The sequence below is a fragment of the Homarus americanus genome, unplaced genomic scaffold, assembly GCF_018991925.1.
Source record: "Homarus americanus isolate GMGI-L3 unplaced genomic scaffold, GMGI_Hamer_2.0 scaffold48220, whole genome shotgun sequence".
Taxonomy (NCBI): Eukaryota; Metazoa; Arthropoda; class Malacostraca; order Decapoda; family Nephropidae; genus Homarus; species Homarus americanus.
The window spans coordinates 4,985,186-5,005,447 of record NW_024755060.1 but is presented as its reverse complement, the minus strand read 5'-3'; the positions used below and the strand labels follow the sequence as shown (position 1 = coordinate 5,005,447).

At 37.4% G+C, this 20,262-nt stretch overlaps 1 protein-coding gene and 1 long non-coding RNA gene across 2 annotated transcripts in view; one reads left to right on the top strand and one right to left on the bottom strand.

The window, feature by feature from the left end:
- LOC121856360 overlaps positions 1 to 189 on the top strand; it is a 33,179-nt gene extending 32,990 nt beyond the window's left edge. The window contains exon 3 of the long non-coding RNA XR_006086957.1: positions 145 to 189. This is a non-coding gene — a long non-coding RNA (uncharacterized LOC121856360). The remainder of the gene's footprint in view (positions 1 to 144) is intronic.
- A 184-nt stretch (positions 190 to 373) lies between these two features.
- Positions 374 to 20,262, bottom strand: part of LOC121856339 (patj homolog) — a 99,096-nt gene continuing 79,207 nt past the window's right edge. The window contains exons 6-9 of the mRNA XM_042351828.1: positions 18,552 to 18,725; positions 17,285 to 17,452; positions 7,906 to 8,145; positions 374 to 4,663 (exon numbers count right to left, since the gene is read on the bottom strand). Of these exons, the coding sequence (XP_042207762.1) occupies positions 4,307 to 4,663; positions 7,906 to 8,145; positions 17,285 to 17,452; positions 18,552 to 18,725 (939 nt within the window). The 3' untranslated portion in view covers positions 374 to 4,306. The remainder of the gene's footprint in view (positions 4,664 to 7,905; positions 8,146 to 17,284; positions 17,453 to 18,551; positions 18,726 to 20,262) is intronic.

The following is a 20,262-nucleotide window of genomic DNA, read 5'->3' as shown; positions in this document are numbered from 1 at the left end:
TGTCTGAAATTTCAAACTTGCTTCTTTCAATTCTTTCCATTTTCTTTGAATATCACCGTAAGTTGTTTTAGAACCCTTACAATTTTCATGTTATATTCATACCAAAATAAATTATACTTATCCATCAAATATTTTCTTTTTCAGATTTGGATGAAAGATCATAAAGGCTTGTAAACAATAAACCCAAATGAAATTACAGTAGTTGTATCATTTTCTCACAACACTCCATCATCTCTATACGCTAACAAGAGCGTTATACTCGATACTTTTCTGAAAAATGTCTTAAACTTAACACAGCACAGTACAGTATATATAAATAAATACATACAGTGCTCTAGATGGTTGGTTCAGGAAGTATAAGAGATCGAAAAAAATTATTTTACAAATTTATTAATCAACAGTATAATGAGTCAAGCAACAGTTTCGTACAGAGCAGAACGTAGGATTTTGAAATGTTCATATCATCAATCTTTCCCAATAGTAATCATCCTGTATTCAGAACATAACATGCCCACAGACACTTAACTAAACTCTTCAAGGGGTTCAATAGTAACTCTTCATATACACAAAACAAAGAGTGAGCAACAGTACAGACATGACCTCCTGGTTCACACTTACAGGTTCACACTAGGTAAATCTTCATTCATACCAACGAGATTCACATGAGTGACTCAGAGATGCACAATAATAAAACTTCCAGGATAAAACTTACCTTATTATGACTCATTTCATGCATATTACAGTATCAAAATATCTTTATATAATTATATAGAATCTCTTAGTTCAAGAATAACTACTGTACTTACAATTCAAATATGAACACATTGTGAAGACTGAATACAGAAGAACATGATAAGGAGCATCGTTGAATGTACTCACTACCAAAAGTAAAATATTAATGGGGAAACAAGCCCTATTCTGCATCCAATAAAATATGTACTGTACCAAGAAACAGATATTCCATTCCATATTAGCCTATATCCTGATGTGGTGGGCGTCAGTAAGCAAGAACATTTCAAATGGGGAAAATAAGATTTCATTAGGGTTAAATCTTATTTGCATATATGTCAATGACCGTTCGTTGACAACTTCACATGCAACCAGACTGAGAAGGAAATGTAATTCCAAAAGCAAAACAAACTAGAAAAATGGCTACAATGGGACAAACAATTTCACTGGACACATTACAAAGTTATCCAGTACAGTACCATGCTTGGCAATTAAAACTTAAATGGTCCTCAAGTGCAATATATACAAATGCAATCAAGTGTGCAAAGTTGCATGGTCAGATGTCTGGAGCCTTTGTTCCACTGGACACTCTTCCTCAGTAGGCTGTACATTAATATGAGTGGCACTGAAACTTATCCTAAGTCAAACAATAACCATATCAAACAGGCACATCCCAATACCAGCACCTTTCCTGCTACATACTGAAGCCTGAATAGTAATTAAGCTTCAGTATCAGGTATAACCGAGAGTACAATCTAACTTTATGAATAAGTCTGACAGTGACTCGTCAGCCTTTAGTATCAACACACTGGTCCCTCTCTTACAGTCGCTCTGCAGTGACCGCGGAGCAATGGTAAGTTACGTGGTCCTACAGCATATAGAACATGGTGCTTCACTTGCAAACATCCAACAAATTCCAAAACTGATCCAGGTAAGGGCAACCACAGCAATTCAGATCATTCTTCTGTTTGTTGATACCACCTGGAGCATTCTAATTTAATACATACCAGCTATGTCTGCACAAAACCTTTAATTTGTAGTCAATAATCTTACATGACAAAATTTAGTTAAAAGGATCATATAAATCTCACTTCATACAGACATTAGCAGAGGTTCAGAGTCGTTGAGGTTTACTCACGACATGACTTAAAGGGTTTTTCTAAGTTTTAATACTTGAAATTTTCTAAAAGTTTCAGTGACATAAAATATAAAAAATTCACATTGAATTATTACTGTTCTGCCTAAGTACAGAAGAAGATATTAAACAAGGAACAAGTGAGCATTTTATATCAAATTCCCACAATGCAAAAGTATCATAATGCAAAGTTAAGAACTTGTTTTGCAAAAAAATTAAGCAATTGAAAGCAAGATAAAAATGAAAGCATTAAAACTTATGTGGACAAACACAAAAGTGGCAATCGAGATACTGTATGTGTTGTATTTCCTGCAGGAGTGTGTGTCACGGAGAAGTAAACTAACGATTATCCAAGATCATATTAATGATAATCTGCCTAAGAGTACTTTAGATCACCATGGTTTCCAGAATGGTCCTTTTATTCCACTCATCACAGTAGACTGCATACATTAGGACTTTATTTGAAATTAAGTTCTGTGGTGATTTTTTATGGAAACTGACCCCTCCACTCCCACTACAATTACGTTACTTACAAAAGAAATTAAATAAATGTTGCTATTAATAAAAAAAAAAAAAAATCCAGGAATTCTCGCCTGAATCTATTTTTATTACACTCTTTGGTGAACATGAGTATGGGGAACACCCTACCTTGTTCCTCCCAACAAGACCACACACTATGTAATGACTGCTTGTTGCCATCCATCCATCAGCACTATAGTATTTATAAAAGAATCTCTCTCACTGGCTAATAGGTCATCTTCAGAAAGTTCAGGATATAAAAGACTTATTAGGTACAGTAGGATCATTCTGGTAAGACTATTGGGATTTCAGAGCCAGGGAGGATGACAGACTCTATCACTGTGCACAAGGCTGGTGTGAAGGAAAGAATCTTAGGGTCCTGGATCAAGCTGTCACATGTACAAGAATTTTACTGTAACAAACTGGTGCATTTGAGTTTGACTTATGGGGAGGAAAATTAATCACCGATCTACCTACCAGTATTTACTTTTGAAGAATTATACTCAATCCTTTCAAACAAGATTTTAATATGTGATGTCAGTAAATGATTCACTGGATGTGGCATGATTTTTCAAGTGTGTGTACATTGTGAGCTTTAGTGGGTTTTGTGTATTTCTGCTTAAGATTGTGCAAGATTATGTATTAATATCTGTCTATGTGCATGAACATACACAAATATGTGGATATATTCACATGTGGACACAGTTCTTGTTTGTTCTATTTGTTAAGCATGTAACTATACCTATGTTACATGACCACAGCATGCACTTATCTCTCACTTAGTTTCCAGTTATACTCAACTACAAAAGTTATATCAAGTGCACACAAGAATCTACAACAGATCAATGCTTACTCATGCTGAAAGGGTCACATGAGTTATTTATGCCACAACTCAACAATGGAAGGAGTTATAGCCTTCACATTTGGCATTTATATTCAACATGACAACCCCTACAGCTGCCATGTTCGAGGGTACAGAGGTCATAGGTCAAGAATATGGGACCACTTAACAAGAGATGGCACCTCGCGGGCAAATTCTCATGGACTGCAGTGTATAAGCTTGTGAGACCTGACCAACCTACTGCATCACACTCAGTTGGGAATCAAGTTTGGTTGATAAAGAGAATGAGAGAAATGTGCTCATAGTCATATAAAACTGTGAGGATGTAACCTAAATATATAATATAGTACAGGTATAGGGTTACAGTATCTCGATTGCAAAGAAAATGAATTAAAAATTTATGCTTTTCACATGAGCTGTGTGTGATATATTCAGCAGTGAAAAACAATGTGAGTAATAAGCCATTCTGCATGGAGTGTAAATAATATAAAGATAATTAAACAAATGCTTGTATTAAATGAATTCATCCATGTGAGTAAATAATAGCTGGTATGTAGAACTAATAAATGACAAAACTAGCCAAGGCATTGTAAGGGTCTAGTTGACTTACTGGTGACAGCCGTAAGAGACAACCAACACTGTCACAACCGTAACATAAATTCAACAGATCACAAATGAATAGTGAGTAAATCTAAATAAAACAAAGACCAATGCACAACAAAGGGGGCCTGGGGTGGACCATCTCCAAAAAGACCCACTAGTTAGTTACACATGTATAAATTCATTGTCATATATATGATGAATGAGCTTTATGCCTGTGTCAACTACTGTCCTTTTCCATTTATTCTATTAAAATTTTTGGGCCCCATAGTCAGTTAATCCTTGTTAATTATGCCTTATGTACAACCATTCTTTGACTTACAATTTTACAGAATTATATTCCTTATCAAATAATAACATAGTGTACTACAATTAGTAAAGTCAACGAGAGATTTCATTTTACTGAAGATGGTTTTACCCATTACTTCAGTCAAGGTGTAATTAAGCAAGGATTATCCCAGGCAGCACAACAATGACACGTCTTAGAAGCTCTCAGATTTGACCAGTGCAGAACTTCCTGGAGACACTCCAAGCAACCCAGAATTCTCAATCACTGTTTGCGAATTGTTGCCATCAACACCCTCTACAGGATTTGTGGCACTACTCACCTGACCAGTTGACTCCAGAACGCTGATAGGTTTGGCAACAGCAATTGACACAATGCCTTTTGGTGCTCCTTTAAGGGCTGCCACTGCTTGATCCAGAGTTGCATTTTCAAGATTGGTTCCGTTGACGGCAACCAAACGGTCGCCAGGAATTAGACGACCATCCTTTTCTGCTACACCCCCAGGAACTAATGAGCGGATCACAATAACAGTCTCTTGAGGATTTAGTGGATCCTGCAAAACAAAAACAAAACAATGTAAATATAAACCCCTTTATATATGAACAAATCCATTTAATAAAATTACTGTACATATGAATATTCTGGGAATTTTTTAGTCACAGCTCGAATATGAAACTAAACAAACCTTTAACAGCAGCATTAATAACACCCAAGATAGCTGCTGTAACAGTAATATTGGACACTGCACTCAAACAAAACCACCACTAGGCCAATTTTAATGTTAAATTTCATGAAAGTATATGTTGGAGTTTCTGAGATTCAGAGGAATGAAGGATGACCCACTATGGCCTGGGGGTTTGACGTGTTCTAACAGCTGTTAGATCTGTGTAAATTGCAGTGGAGCAGCTCTTTGACAAGCACATCAGAGTTGAGGCAATGCTTCCCACTCCTAGCCCAAAGGTTGTCTCATAGAGCCAATAGACTCGAGTACTGTACGTATAGTCAAAACCCTAAGGAAGGTGCATCCTTGCAGCCAGACAGGGAACCATACACTGAGCCTTCATATATCCTGCTAGTTATTAATCCCACTGAGGAAGGAGTGAGAAAAACTCTTACCCTTGGCTATGTACAGTACACTATTAAGCTTACATGCTTCCCCTGAGAGCTGTCCATATCAGTATACCCCCCAGTGCCACACAGTTTTAATGTGAAGGTTATTCATTTTACTCTCTTAAACTAAAGACCTTTGCTCAGGACTGAAATCCTCAGTGTAAAAGGAGTTTCTAAAACATCTTATTATAAGGTCAGACAAGTGTGATAATCCTCGAGGACCTTATGCTTGAGCAGTAGAGTACAGACTTAATGACTGAAGCAGGACATATAGAGTACTGTTCAACACATTTGGTCTTATCATTCATGTTACCATCTCCTAAGTTTTAAACTGACAACTAGGTGAGAGAGTGGAGCTTTATGTTCAAACTTTAAATTGACTCGCTGCTTACAAATAAAAGCATCTATTAGCAAATTCACATTACAACTTTAAAAAAGCTTAATAAATAGAGAATTTAATGGAAATAGTAACAAATCCAATACAGTTATTGCTTGTCAGTGGACGCTCAGGTGGACAGTAATATTTTAAGATTAACATAAAGTTGTGCAAGAGAAATGTAGAAAGTGACAGAAACTAGTTACACGAGGCAGACATGCTCTTCACACACTTGATCATACCTTAACTTGTATAGGCTGTATGAAAAGTGAATCCTTAGCCTTCATATCAAGAGGGAGAAGAAGTAACATTTCAAATACTGAGGAGAATGATGCACAAGTTTACAACACATTTAGTATGGATATAAAAGGAATGGACTTTAGAATGTTTATATCTGGTACATATGGTAAGTGAAAACCTAAATAAACTGGATGCAGCACTGAAAGCGATACTCTACAAAATGTACGATGGAATACTGAAGTGGTGTATGGATGTGGGAATGGTGCAAGAGGAATGAATGCAGGTAGTACAGGTATATATGCAAGTGGTGTAGTGAAAAAAGAATGTTGTAACTAAAATAAACTAAAATAAATGACACACTCTGCAATCCAATGATAAACCAATTAAAAATACTGCTACAATATCTATCTAATAAACAAGTAATTTCACACTTGGACCCCCACTGTGATAGACTTCTGCTACTGAATGTTATGCAATATACTAGTGAGTGTTCACCCCCAAACCTCAATGACAGTCTGACACACACATGTTCAGTTACAACCCCCCCCCCCACACACATATATACACACACTGCCCATGATCTAATGATTTTCTAAGCGGCCAGTGAAATAAATTGAGGGGATCATGGTAAGAAATTACTCGTATTTCAAGTTCTGGATTTTTAGCTGTTATATGGGAGACTGACATAAATATTCCTGAAACACTGAGAGAAAACTAATTGATCCCTTATGGAGTGATGCATGACAATCCAATGCTAGTCTGTGACACCTAGCAGAGTACCAATATGTAACACAATAAGAAACTATCAGTGCCAACTACCTTTATCAGAGTGCCAACATGTGACAGAAAAACACCAAAAAGCTGATATGGATCCGACCTGGTGTGTGAGTGAGCGAATATAAGAGTAAAAACTATAAGACAATGAGAGACATAAATGTTACTATCAGTACTAGAGGAAGGATGGGGTGAAGGACATAGAAGTGAGGAGGATGAGCATAGATAACAACAGACCATGATACTGAGTGGCTTAAGAGAATGTTACAGCAGGAAGAGTGAATGGATGAGAGTAAACAGAGTGTGTCTGGGTTTACTCTTGGTTCCAGGTGCTAAAGAGTATTGGAGAAGAGAGCTTGCAGTAATAATGTAAGTGATGATACCCTTTTAATGTCATGTGCTAGAATTACCGAGTTGGTAATTGGTAAATAAGAATGATCCATAGCCTGAGGCATTGATGGGGTGAATGGACAGGTTAGCATACAGTAAAAGAAATTAGGCCCTATTAACCATTCCTGGGTAAGAGATTAAACCTGGGTCTCTTGGGATGGCAGTCCTTAAGTATAACTGAGCTATGAAGCCCCAGCATGGTATTACATATTAATATAATAATTACCTTGAGAGTTTTCTGCCTTGATAGCTTCTTTAAATTGAGGCTCAGTGGGGTAGCCATCTACTAACTCTAGATAAGAACATTTGACTGTGTAGTGCCTTTTGAGGAGCTTAGACACTTTTGTTATATCATCCTTTGCCTTTGTGTAGTAAACACTGGTCAAGTGATAAATATTCTATTCTCTCTTGGAAAGTGCAATCTGAGTCCTTCAACATAAATTATTTGTTTAATGAAAAACACCTTTGGAAGAGTGTTTTCTAATAAGGTTTGGACCATTTTTCAAGAGGAGCGGTGAATCTGGAGGAGTTAACCCCTTCACTATTGGGCACCACTTTTTGTATTTTATATTTTCAATGCAAGAAGACTTTATTCAACTCAGAGAGGAACCCATACATAACAGGTTAACTGTATGAAAATAATAAGGTTTATGGCAGAAGTTGAAGTGTCAAAGAAGATGTAGTTTGGGCACGTGAAAAGACCGGACTGAGTACAACTAACATAAGTGTACATGCATTTGAGGAGTCACTACTGACGATTCATTAAGGGAATGACAAAGGTAAGCAGTACACATGCAAAACAACGACATATAATAGAGAATAAGTGAAGGTCAGCATGATCAAAGAGGTCAGAGGTAAATCAATATAAAAAGCAGGTAATTTTAAACAAGTCATCACACACTCACCTGATAATCAAGAATTGAGAAGCCCAGGCCTCTGTCTCCTTTTGTAAGTTCAATAATCTGGCAATCTGAACTCCACATTGCCAGGCCAGTGAGAGGCTCCAAGCTACGACTCTTCATGCGGTTGAAGGATGTGTCGTTGGTGGCTGCCGTGGCTGAGGAAGCTAGAGATCCATCAGATTTGGCCTTTACCAGACGTTCAGATCCCGGGATAAGGTTTTGCAGGGATCCACCAAGAATATTCTGAAATTTAAGAGTACATCTCAGTGAGTTGTTCTAGAAACTTGAAAAACTCTGAATAAGATTTTTATAGTTTTTACCTGGGGTCCTCAATGCTAATGTATCTCAAGAAGGTGAGCCTAAACTTGCCACAATTAATTTACACCACATACAAGTACTATAGAACCTCCCTGAAACTCACAATTGTTCCTACATCATATTATTTACACCAAACTTTAAAAACGTCCTACTTCACATTTCTTTAGTGTTTGGTAAGGGAACGCTTTAGTGAACAAACATGACAACCATATTTGTCTGATCTGGTACTAAATTCTCCTGACAATAGACTCAAAATTTAAAGGAGAAAAATTTTCACATATAAAATAACAATAGAAGGAAACATGAGAGAACAAACTAAAACACTGTACCAAAAAACAGGAAATAATATTCAAAATATTCATAATGTCTACAAGGTAAAGTATATACAGTAATACAGTGATGGCACAGGGTGACCCTCTCTAATCCGGCACCCTCAGGACCAGACCAGAGCTGGACCCAAGAATTTTCCCAACCACAGATGGTCAATATATTACTGTACCAAATATAATACAGTACAGGTTTGTGTACACACTGTGTACCAGCCTCAGGAAAGCTGGCCACCTAGCCTAAATGCTTGCCATAGCAACGTAGCCCAGTTGGGATGCTGCCTCTGCCTAACCCCTAGCAATGGGGCTCCCTCCCTAACTCTCATACCAAATGTTTATTCCTTTTATTTATTTATTTTTTTCTGCACATTCTGTATGTAGGATTGTGTGTGCATGAAACCGGGTAATAATAGTAGTAGTAATAATAATAGTAGTAGTAGTAATAATAATAATAATAATAATAAAGTTATGCACATATACCCAAAACAACGTCTTGAAAAATAATCATAACACCCCACGGCTCCGCCTGGTTGGGAGAGGACTTGGGGAATATGGCTACAATGCCACCAGCAATGTTAACAGATGCAAATGAAATTAAAATTCTGTAAATCTTAATTTGTCTCAAGTATTTGTAGATTTATAGTGAAAAAGGTATGGTAGGCAGGCCCAAAATAAAGGAGCTAACTGATAAGGTTAGCTTACTGTGAGCATATATAAACTGTACTGTACAGGGTAGCTATCATTCACTGTTAATGATCCATGGAACTGCATGAATATTAAACACTCAAATATATTACACGTACTGTATATAGTTCGACCCCTCAATTCCCATTCTTAATTACAACTATAATTTCAGTTACCTGTAATAAACAGTGTGAAGTGTTTTTATAACTTTAAATGTTACACTATTTCTCACAAACACCGAGATGTATAGCTATATAAGGTACCATAAAACAGGTGAAAGAGCCTCATGGGACCAACTCTGGTTTAACCTAAGAGACATCACACACTGAGGAGGATTGGGACCAAGTAAGAAAAGTCTGATATTACTGCAATCTTTCCCACTGACCTCATAAAACCTTTCCCTAAAACTACTAATGCACTTTACTGTTACTGATGATATTAATGAGTTCAAAATGTAAGAAGTACAGTAATAAATAAATATTAAATACACTGTAGTTTGATATTGTGATGATAATGTTACAAGCAAATTATACATGTAAATACTGTATATACAAACACAGCGGTGAATCATTCTTCTGCTTCATTATTACACCATCATGGCATCTTTTTTAATGCTCTCTAGTACTTTACACACTATGCTCGTCAGGCTCACTGGACTATAATCATTCATAGTGACGATCGCCCTTCTTGAATATACTGTACAACTCACATAAGCCTCACTGGGGACCTTTTGCTCATCCAGGCATTTACAGGACCTTAAGGGAATGAGCAAACTCGTTACACAACTTTTTTAATATCTCTGGGATGCACCAGGAAGGGGCCAGGACTCTTATGAACCTTTAGCTCTGACAATTTATTTCTTATATCCTCTTCTGAATTAAAACCTTTCCTTGCTTATTTCTTTTCGTTGAAGAATGTAAATGCCATCCTCTCGTCTTCTGATGATAATATTACCTCAAAATATTCCTTCCAATATTCCAATTCCTTGTCCAATATTACTTACTCTCAAAAATGAAAACCAAACAACAGTCACAGTGAAATTAATAGTACTCAATAATTTTACTTCCTTCTGCACATACAGTGGTCCTTCGGTTAACGAGCGCCTCGGTTAACGAGTTACCTTCCATAAGATTCTTAACTTCGGTTAACGAGCAATCCCTCGATTAACGAGTTTCTTACGAGCTGACCTCCACATGTTTTAGCTTGCATTTGGCGGTCCACCAGCTGTAGTATTAGGCCGCCAATACAGTAATCGGTTCTAGGGCTTAAATTCCTTACCCTTTTAGTAAATATCAAGAAGTTTATACTATTCCATAATTTTAAAAGTTTAATATTAAATTTTAGTCATTTTAACAATTATTGAACGTAATTGAAGGTAGGGTCACTAGTTTGTGGCACGCCATCCAGCCTGCCAACACAGCATACAGGCGTCAGTCTTTTTGTCTTTTCAGTGGAGGTAACATCTTGCTTGAGACTCTTCAACTAAATGCTTTTTTTCTGTGTTTACAAGCAAATTATTGGTCATTTTGAAGTTTATTTTACATATTGACAATATATAAAGCAGTGCAGTGTTGATTTAAAGAAAATAATCTTGAATTACACCAAGAGAACTAAAATTTGATGGGTGAAATGGCGCCATGGGGTGACTTCTCTTCCACCCCAATGCCTTCTCTTCTCCCTTCTCCTCCACCCCCATTCTAATTCCCATCATCATCCAGGAGCCTTCTACATACACACCTCAAAGTAAGTGTACCCTTCTACCTTTTTTGTTGAATTTAGGCAATTTTCGGTGAGCTGGAACCAATTACCCAAAAACCCATTGAAACAATGGTTTCGGTTAACGAGTAACCTTCTAGAACGGATTGTACTCGTTAACCGAGGGACCACTGTACTCACTTTCCTTTAACAGTTTAACACAGTCATCCACTCTCCATTATTTGTACAGTCTTAAGTACAAACACCAGAAGATGCCATAACTCTTCTTTAGACACAAGTACAGTAATGTCTGATAGCAATGAGGATTTTCAGGCATCTACAAAGTGTTTACTCTGTATATACATATGCCCTTATGTACACACACACCCTCAAACCATGTACAATACTCTCTCATCACAGTATTGTTCCCAGTGAATATAACATAGTTTATGCAACTAATTTTTCGTTTATGCATCTTTCCAACGCACGCACGCACACACACCTCAGCCTTCTTCGGGTAAGGACGTGTGCAGTCGGCGCTGCCCGCTAACGCGGCCGTGGTCTCTTGACCATGGAGACAGCTGCCAGCCCGGTCTGTCGGGCTCTCCCCTTCCCCATCTCCTCCTTCCCATCTGGATATATCAACAACCTCACACCAACAGTACAGTGCAAAGATTGACGATTAACCCACAAGTGATATAGAAAAGTGGCAATTTCAACTCGAAGGAAAAGCTCAAAAACACAGCAATACTGATTGTGACTGGATCTGACCTAACCTGACCTCACAGCTTCACCTGACGTAACCTGAAGGATGGAGCACACCTGCATTGCCCCAAGCTACTGTCCTGGCCACACACCAGCCCATACGAGCACGAACTGATTGCTACAAGAACAGCCCAGTCCCAACCATTGTAAAAATTAGCAACACCTAATTATTATATGTCATATTTGTATCACTTATGTTACTTGTACATCATTTGTAAATCAAGAGACCCATTCCCCAATTATGTAATTGTATATTTTCAGCCTTCCGGCTGCCATGCTCTTTCAATAAACCGTTAATTATTATTATTATTATTATTATTACACACACACACACACACACACACACACACACACACACACACACACACCACCCCACACCCCCACCCCCACACCCCACCCCACACCCACACCCACACACCCACCCACACACACACACACACACCCACACACACACCCACACCCCCACACCCACACCCACACCCACACACACACTTCCTCCTCCCCTTTCTCTCTCTCTCCCTACTCCAGTAATTTATGAGACTAAAATACCTACAAATTTTACAACAAAAATACACATGACTCCAATACATCTAAATAAATAAACAAACAAATATACAATACTTTAACTCCCCAAAACCAAACGCTACATAAAATACACTCAGACTAGAATAAATCCCAAACGTAAATACACCGTAAAAATTCTCACGTAAGATCTATACCAGTGACTAATGCCTGCAGTGACCTCATGGATCAAGGTGCTTAATCTCTCTACATCAACATACAACCAAAACACAAGATACTTCACACTACGACACATGGGTAATCACTCTCCACCCACCGTTGGTAGTGAGGCCAGACACAAGCAGGCAAATGAGGAGATAAGGAAGAGATAAAGATGAGAATTAAAAGAAAACAGAAAATAACAAGACAATTAAAATATTATAAAGATGAGATTTAAAACTAAACCGATAAAGAAATAACAAGAGACAAGAACTATAATAAAGATGATAATTAATATAAAACCAAGAAATAATAAGACAGGGAAATATAATAAAGATGAGAATTAGCATAAATAAATAAAGAAATAATGTAATGACAGGAAAAATTATACATAATAAAAATTATAATTAACATAAAGCAGGTTAGAAAATAAAATAAAGAAGGAAATTAAAACAAGACAAATGAAGAAATAATAAGAAAGACAAATAATTCTGGAAAATTTCACAAAATAAAATAAATCCTCCTTGAAGAACAGAGGCCATTAGAAAACCATAAATCACAGTGAAACCTCCATAATATAACGGATTCCTCTCTCCACATAATCCGTTTGGTGGGGGTTTCATCACAGCTACAGAAACGGGTGTGTTCCGCTACAGCATTCCCCATCCACAAGACCTCAAGGACATCCATCTCTTTTGTATCCCTGCGACTTCAGGCAACCCAACCTCATCCATCAACAGCATCCATCCAAAGCTCAACTACGAACCATTTACCTCCTCCCCTTTCATCTCCTCTGCTCACCTAACCTCTCCACTCAAGTCATCTCTCCTCTCCACTCTCTCTGCCAAGCTCTTCAGTCAGTCATACACACCACTGATCCTGATTTCCCATCCCCTTCAAATTCACTACCTCCTCCTTCCCATCCTGCCACCTTGTTCTCTCTCTCTCTCACTTTACCAGCATCACCCAGCTCTCTCTCTCTCTCTCTCCTTTCATTTACACCGCTCTTTATTCTACTAATCCTTCACTTCCCATTCTCTCGATATGTGTAAACCACCACAAACACTGGTCTCCTCTGTCAGTCATTATCTTAAACTTCCACAACTTCTTACTGCCATATATCTCATCACTGCATCACATTCATCTTGTTCTCAGGATAATGTCTCATTTTTTTTATCTCTCTCTCTCTCTCTCTCTTGTAATCATAGCTCAACAAATCTCTATATGCTCCTTCTCTTTCCCTGTTTTGACTAAAGTTTTCTCCCTGTACATTTCTCCATGCACTTATTACATTCTTTTCCTGAGCTACTTTGATTTATTACCTATTATTTCATTCTATCTTCATTCAGACAAGCAGTCATTCCTCCCTGTCTCCCTTCCCTTCCTTATCATTTTACCCTCACTTACCATCACCTTTCTCCTACTACACACTCCTCCAACCTTTGGCTACTTCACCCATGCATCACCCACTAGAGAAGTCATATAGCACCAGCAATACTCTCATCCTCCATTTGCTTCACTTATCACTGTCTATAAAACTTACACCCCTCTCATTAACTCTTGTCTTCACCTCCTTTACTGTCCATCCATGAAGATACTAAACCACCCACACAACACTTCACACCCTTCAATGTACTGTCCCCTCTGCTTATACCTGGCATGAGTGGCTAGTGTATTTTGTGATATGTGGCAACTCTTTATCCCAGACGAACTTATATTCATTTCTCAATTTTTTTTCTGTCATATCATCTTCCCCTTATACTGTACTGATATTTATCCGGTATTTGTCCCTCTTCTTGACATAAACTACAACTTCTGATATTTATTCCATCACTTTCCTCCCTTCCAAACTTAATATTTAGTGATGCCATCGCCCCCCCAACACCTTATTCAATCATTCTTAAACTTGCTTACAATTTGTTTCATATCATCACTCAAGATGACCGAAACAAAATCAATCTGCCTCTGTCTCATCTATTACATTCAGAAATACTCCAAAAATACTCCAAAAATCTCTCCTTTACTTCCTTCCTTCTACTACCACACTAGACTATTTTTTACCCTATTCAGTTCTTTCCCGTAACAGTCAAGAAAAGCTATGGTTCCCAAATTGATCACCGCTAGGGGATGAAACTTTGTCATGATGGTGAAGTCTGGCTGTAATACATTGAAAACAGAATATGAAAAAAAAAAAACCACATAAAAGAGTACACCAAGAAATTAAGTGTACAGTACAGTAAGGTATACAGATATTGTCAAGTGGGTCATCGACTAACTACAAAGGAGAAAATCCTTCATATCACTAAAACTGATCATGAAACAGGAGAAGCAAGTTTGCAACACTGGCTGTGAGACCTGTAATTCCCGACTTCTGATGTGAGTCATCACTTGAAAAAGTAAATTAAAGAATTCCTAAAGAGTACTTATAACCTAGAAGCCATCACCCCTTTGGTATGCCATGAGGTACTGTATGTGTTAGTGGGAAGACACGATGACTACAAGAAAAATACAGTGGTACAGATGAAAAGATGAAAGTAAAGAAAATACAGTGAGGAGGATGAGAGAAGCTATGTTCTTACAAAAATGTATTGAAAAAATTATGAAAAGCTCTATTTCATACGAATATGACAGATGGATATTTCAATATAGAAAGACAAATGTGATCGGTGACCTACCATTATCACACACAGTACCTGATATTCAATGGAACTTATTTCTTTCTTTCTCACTCCTGAAATCCACTACTGTATAGTGTACAATGGGCAGTGTCCATTACAACACATGCTCTCCTTTAATAGTTGTCATTCAACCTTTCTATAAACCTCACCACATGTGTTCTACCAGGGTCATCCTCCCTTCCACAATAGGTTTTATTCAATGTAATTCTGTAACTCACACAAAGACCCTGCCTAGCATATCCCACAGGACATAAGAGACAGTTTATTCCTGGACCATGGCCTAATGGGTGACATGTTCAGTGCACATCACAACAAATACCACCCCATCAACCCTTCTCAACCCTGCCGTGAATTTGGAGTTCTGAGCAATCCCGCTAATGCATTATATATATTTTTCCACCCTTACAAGCTTTTTCCTGCTACAGTACAGGAGGATATGAAGAAACAATAACAGCTTGACCTCGCCATTTGTTTGTCCCCTTTTGTTCTAAGTGCTACATCACATATGCTTAGTTATGTTGCTCCCTTACCCAGGATGTCCATCCAGCTTATCCCCACAGCTTTATATACTGTCCAACATCACACGTTATAATATCAAAAACCGATTTACATATGTATCATTAAAATTACTTATTATTTCCTTTAACATTTAGTTTGCTATGTAATATAATTTCCTCATGCACCAATACTATCTTATTTCATCAAGCAATATTCAACTTGTGGTGTCGGTACATCATGTATGCTATTTCACACACACAAACACAGACTGTGAGCAAGGCGACCAATGCATAATAGTTTGTTAGCATTCCCTGGCATCGCAACATCTAGGTCACTGATACCAGCTGATGCCAAACTTTCCCCCCAGCACCACATTTGGTTACTGACCCTCTCCACACCTGACAACATCAAAGGCCCCAAAGCAATAATTAAAACACTTATAAGAATTTTGAACATTGGTTTGCCTGTCACATAAGCAGTTACCATTTGCTGAAAAGAACAAAAAGGGAGAATGTGCAGCAACAAAATGAAAGCAGCTTCAACAAATACACAAGAATACTGAAGGAGAGGACCAGATAAAGCAGCAATAAATGAGACAAAAATTAAATAACTCTCCCCCAAGCCACAACTAGTCTTTATATATTGGTACTGTATAGGTTAAATTTTCTCCATACATTCCTCATCATATAAACACTGATATAAAACAAGTATTTTCCCCACACTGCTTCCTACTTCTATTTTCATAACTCCATCACACACCAACATTTTCATTTCCACTCAAATCAATATTCAATCTCAGCGCCCTTATCTTTAAATTACCACTGTCTAAATTACCATTGAGTTTTTAAGCTCAGCTGCATATGTTTCTGATCATTTAAAATAACACTAAGATTTCTAGTATTTGTACAGTATCTATCACTGTAAAGAATACACACTGCCAATTCCCAAGTCTCATACACAGTAGTGGGTGACCCTGAACATTACATCAGTACCCCTTGCACACCAGCCGAGGGAGAAAACGGACTCTCCTGTCTTCTATATTACTCCATGCTAGCTTCCTATTGTATACTTAAATGAGATGGTTGCAATCTATATTATCATAACAAGCCATTCCTTATATTATTCCCTAGAGACCAAATTTACACCCAGACTTTCTACCCCTGGGAAGCAACTACAGTATCTTCCTTTCGCAGTGTTAATATATTTTTCTTCATAATAAACTACTCTCTTCTGTCCCCCTCTGTATTCCCTTCCCGGGAAAACAACAATTTCAATTTCTTGCATTCTATTTTAAGCTCTCACTCCGGTACCTCCACATTTTGTGCAGTAAAAGTAATTGGAACCCAACACCATCACAAGGTTAAAACACTACCAATCTGTTTTCCTTGTACAATAGTCTGAACATTTACACCAAATACTTTCATCACAAGACTACCTGTACCACTGAACCCCCAAAGTAGTAGCAGTAGTAGTAATAGTAATAATAAATAAAATGCAACAGCACTTGGACACACATTATATAAATTACTACAATACCTTGATTATTACCAGCAATTAAATACACATAAAAAAAAATTAAGTACCAGTTGCTCAAACACAAAATCTAAAATGATATGTAAGCTACAAAGCATGAAAACAATTAGGAAGGCATTGAAATAGAAATTAAAGTAAGAAAACCAATAACAGAAAAATGCCCACCCTAGCAGCGAAGGCATCACGATCTGCTGTGGGCGCATCAATGGGGTGTAGAGGTGGGGGAGCTCCTGGTGCCCGTCGACCACAAACTAGACGCACATATCGAGGGAGTTCCTTTAGGATGCCAACAACTTCCACATGGTTCAGTCCCAGTAACTTCTGACCATTAACCTGGTAATGATACCACAGTCAGATACTGCACCATCTTATAGGGGGAGCTTCATAATGTCTCTACTGTACGGTCAAACTTAACACTTGTCTACCACCGTTGTTGTTGAGTCTTGTCACCAAATGAACAACTGACAAATGAAGTCTTTCCCTGATAGTGTAAGTGTACAAATATAAGACCATTCTTTACACACACACAATATACCGGTACCTTCATTTACCCTGATCAGAGACTACTGTACACAACCTAACAAAACAAAACTTTATTCCAGCATGTGTAATATTCACTAGAAGACTAATGACAGATTATATTAGTATGACATAGTACTGTATATAATATTATGTCACATTAGACATGTACTGTACTGTACTGTACTATATAAAGATGTATAAATACTGTATTGACAATTGCTTAAAATTAAATTATATTTTATATAAACAAACTTAGTGAGTTCAAAATACTGTACTGTATATGCTTGGCAAGTTAATTAGGTATCAGGATTAAGCCTTTACCAAATAAAAACTTTAATGCACTATGTAAATAATAGTACCCCTGATGGGCACCACTTTAATGATATGGACTTGAAAAATGATAAAAAACAAACATTTGTTTGCAATATAAAATAATGTCAATCTCTTTTTAATGAAATATGATAAATAATATAACTATTAAACTACTGACAATAATGAAAGCAGAGGCTGTCAGGTGTCTGGGCCAAACGCAGTTGACAAAAAAATACAAATTTAAAATGCAATGAAAACACGAATGCCACTATTGCAAACATTTGCATAGGGAGTTTACTGGATAATAATGGTTTCCATATTTCGTCAACTATGAACATTACACATGCTTTTTCAAATTTACTCTACCCGAGCATTACCGAAAACTCTAAATTAGTTATAATTTTAGTGTATACGCTAAAAATTATATTATAAAATGAATCCTACACAATTTGGAATATTTTCAATGTCACAACTTTATAAAAAAATAAAAAAAACAGCCTCACAAGATACTTCTAAAATAATTATATAATAAAAATAAATCCCCAAATCTCATTAAATTTTTCCTGCCACAGAGTAACAATGAAGGAACAAATGATACCTCAAGAAGCTCATCACCGCTACACAGGCGTCCATTCTTTCCCACGGGACCATCAGGCAGGATGGAACGGATGTAATGGTGAGGGCGAACTTCCCTCCCACCTTCCACATCCACTGTTCCTTCTAAGCTGATGCCCAGTCCACCCCCTTCTTCAAACTTGCTTAGCTGGGCAACCTGAAAAACAAAATAAAGCTTGAGAGATCTTGTCTGGTTTTTATTTCTACAGACTTAATTTACATAAGCAGGCTCGTGCTTTAGGTGCGTCCTACTCACACTGATGCCTCAAACTTGTAAACTCTTATTAGTTTTAATCCTGGGGTAGGCATAAAGTTGTCCAGGGTTATTTCCCAGGAAACTTGTTAAAATCAAAGAGAAGATTGTCTTGCCTTCTCCCTACTGCATCTTGGTGCCTCCCAATGGAGCCCCCAGCTGAGCATGGCCCAAACTTGCAAAGTCTCATCTCAGACTCGCCATTTTACATACAAAGAACCCTGAACTAGTTTTTAGTTCAACAAGAAATGTACAAGTCTGTATTAACATATATACATATAGTTATTACTGTTTGGACAGTTTTACTGGACTTCATACTTCACAGAACAATACAGTACTGATCAAGTTAAGAGACAATTTGTGGAGTGCAAGTTAAGTATAACTCAATGTATTATCCTCAAGAATGCCAGCTTGAATATCAATGTGTAATTTACACTCATCAACAAACAATGAACTGTATGTCTATCAAAATGCTTCACACCCTCAAGGACGACACAGTCCTCTACACCCCCTGCAGCAATATATAATACTCTACTGAAATGAGAGTATCATTTATGACAAAAGGAGAGTGAGTCTTGTTTTGTTCTGGATACAAACTTTAGATGGATAAAGAGATACAATAAGACAAATGGACTGACAGCACCAACCTCCAGGCATCACTGACTGGAGGACAATAAGTGGAAGATAAAGCAGTTCTACAGGCCAGGGGTTAAGACACAATGACCAGGTTTCTACACTTGTACTCAGTAAGGACTCATTTTAATATTACTGTACTGTATTAATTTCCACTGCAAACAAAGAAAAATCCCCTTAGCAGTTTCAGAGAATTTACAGAACTACAGACTCCAGGCAAAAGGATTAGCTCAGCCCAGAGCACTGATGTGGCAAGTGGCCAGCACAACACAGCACCACACAATAACATCCCACCAACTCTCTCTGGCTGTAAAATAAAACCTCTGTCTCATTAACTGTGCGTCTAGACCACTAACAACTGAGTCATGAAACATTTAATACTGTATGCAGTACATGTACGGTATACAGTATATTTAAATATATTCCCTCATTAGGTGAATTTATGAATCTTAAGATTATGTTTATCTATTTCCAAGACTGATTGAGCAGAACAATGAATACAGTAATGTGGTAACACGCATGAAGACCTGTACTGGAAAACAAAATAAATAATGTGAAGTTCACTAAAAGAACACTAACTGCCTAGTCCCCAACACCTGCCAAGGACTGTTCACTAATTGGTTTACAAACTCACTGATTAATAAAATAAAATAAATCCAGTTGCTCATATTATATTAAGGAAGAACAATGTTATAAGTGAAGGGATTTAACTAGAGTTTACAGGTGTCTCAGGCAATACTTAACTAAATGTCCTCTTGTGTAAAGTCAAGAGTCACCCCATTAGAGGTCACAGCCTCAAGTTGAAGAA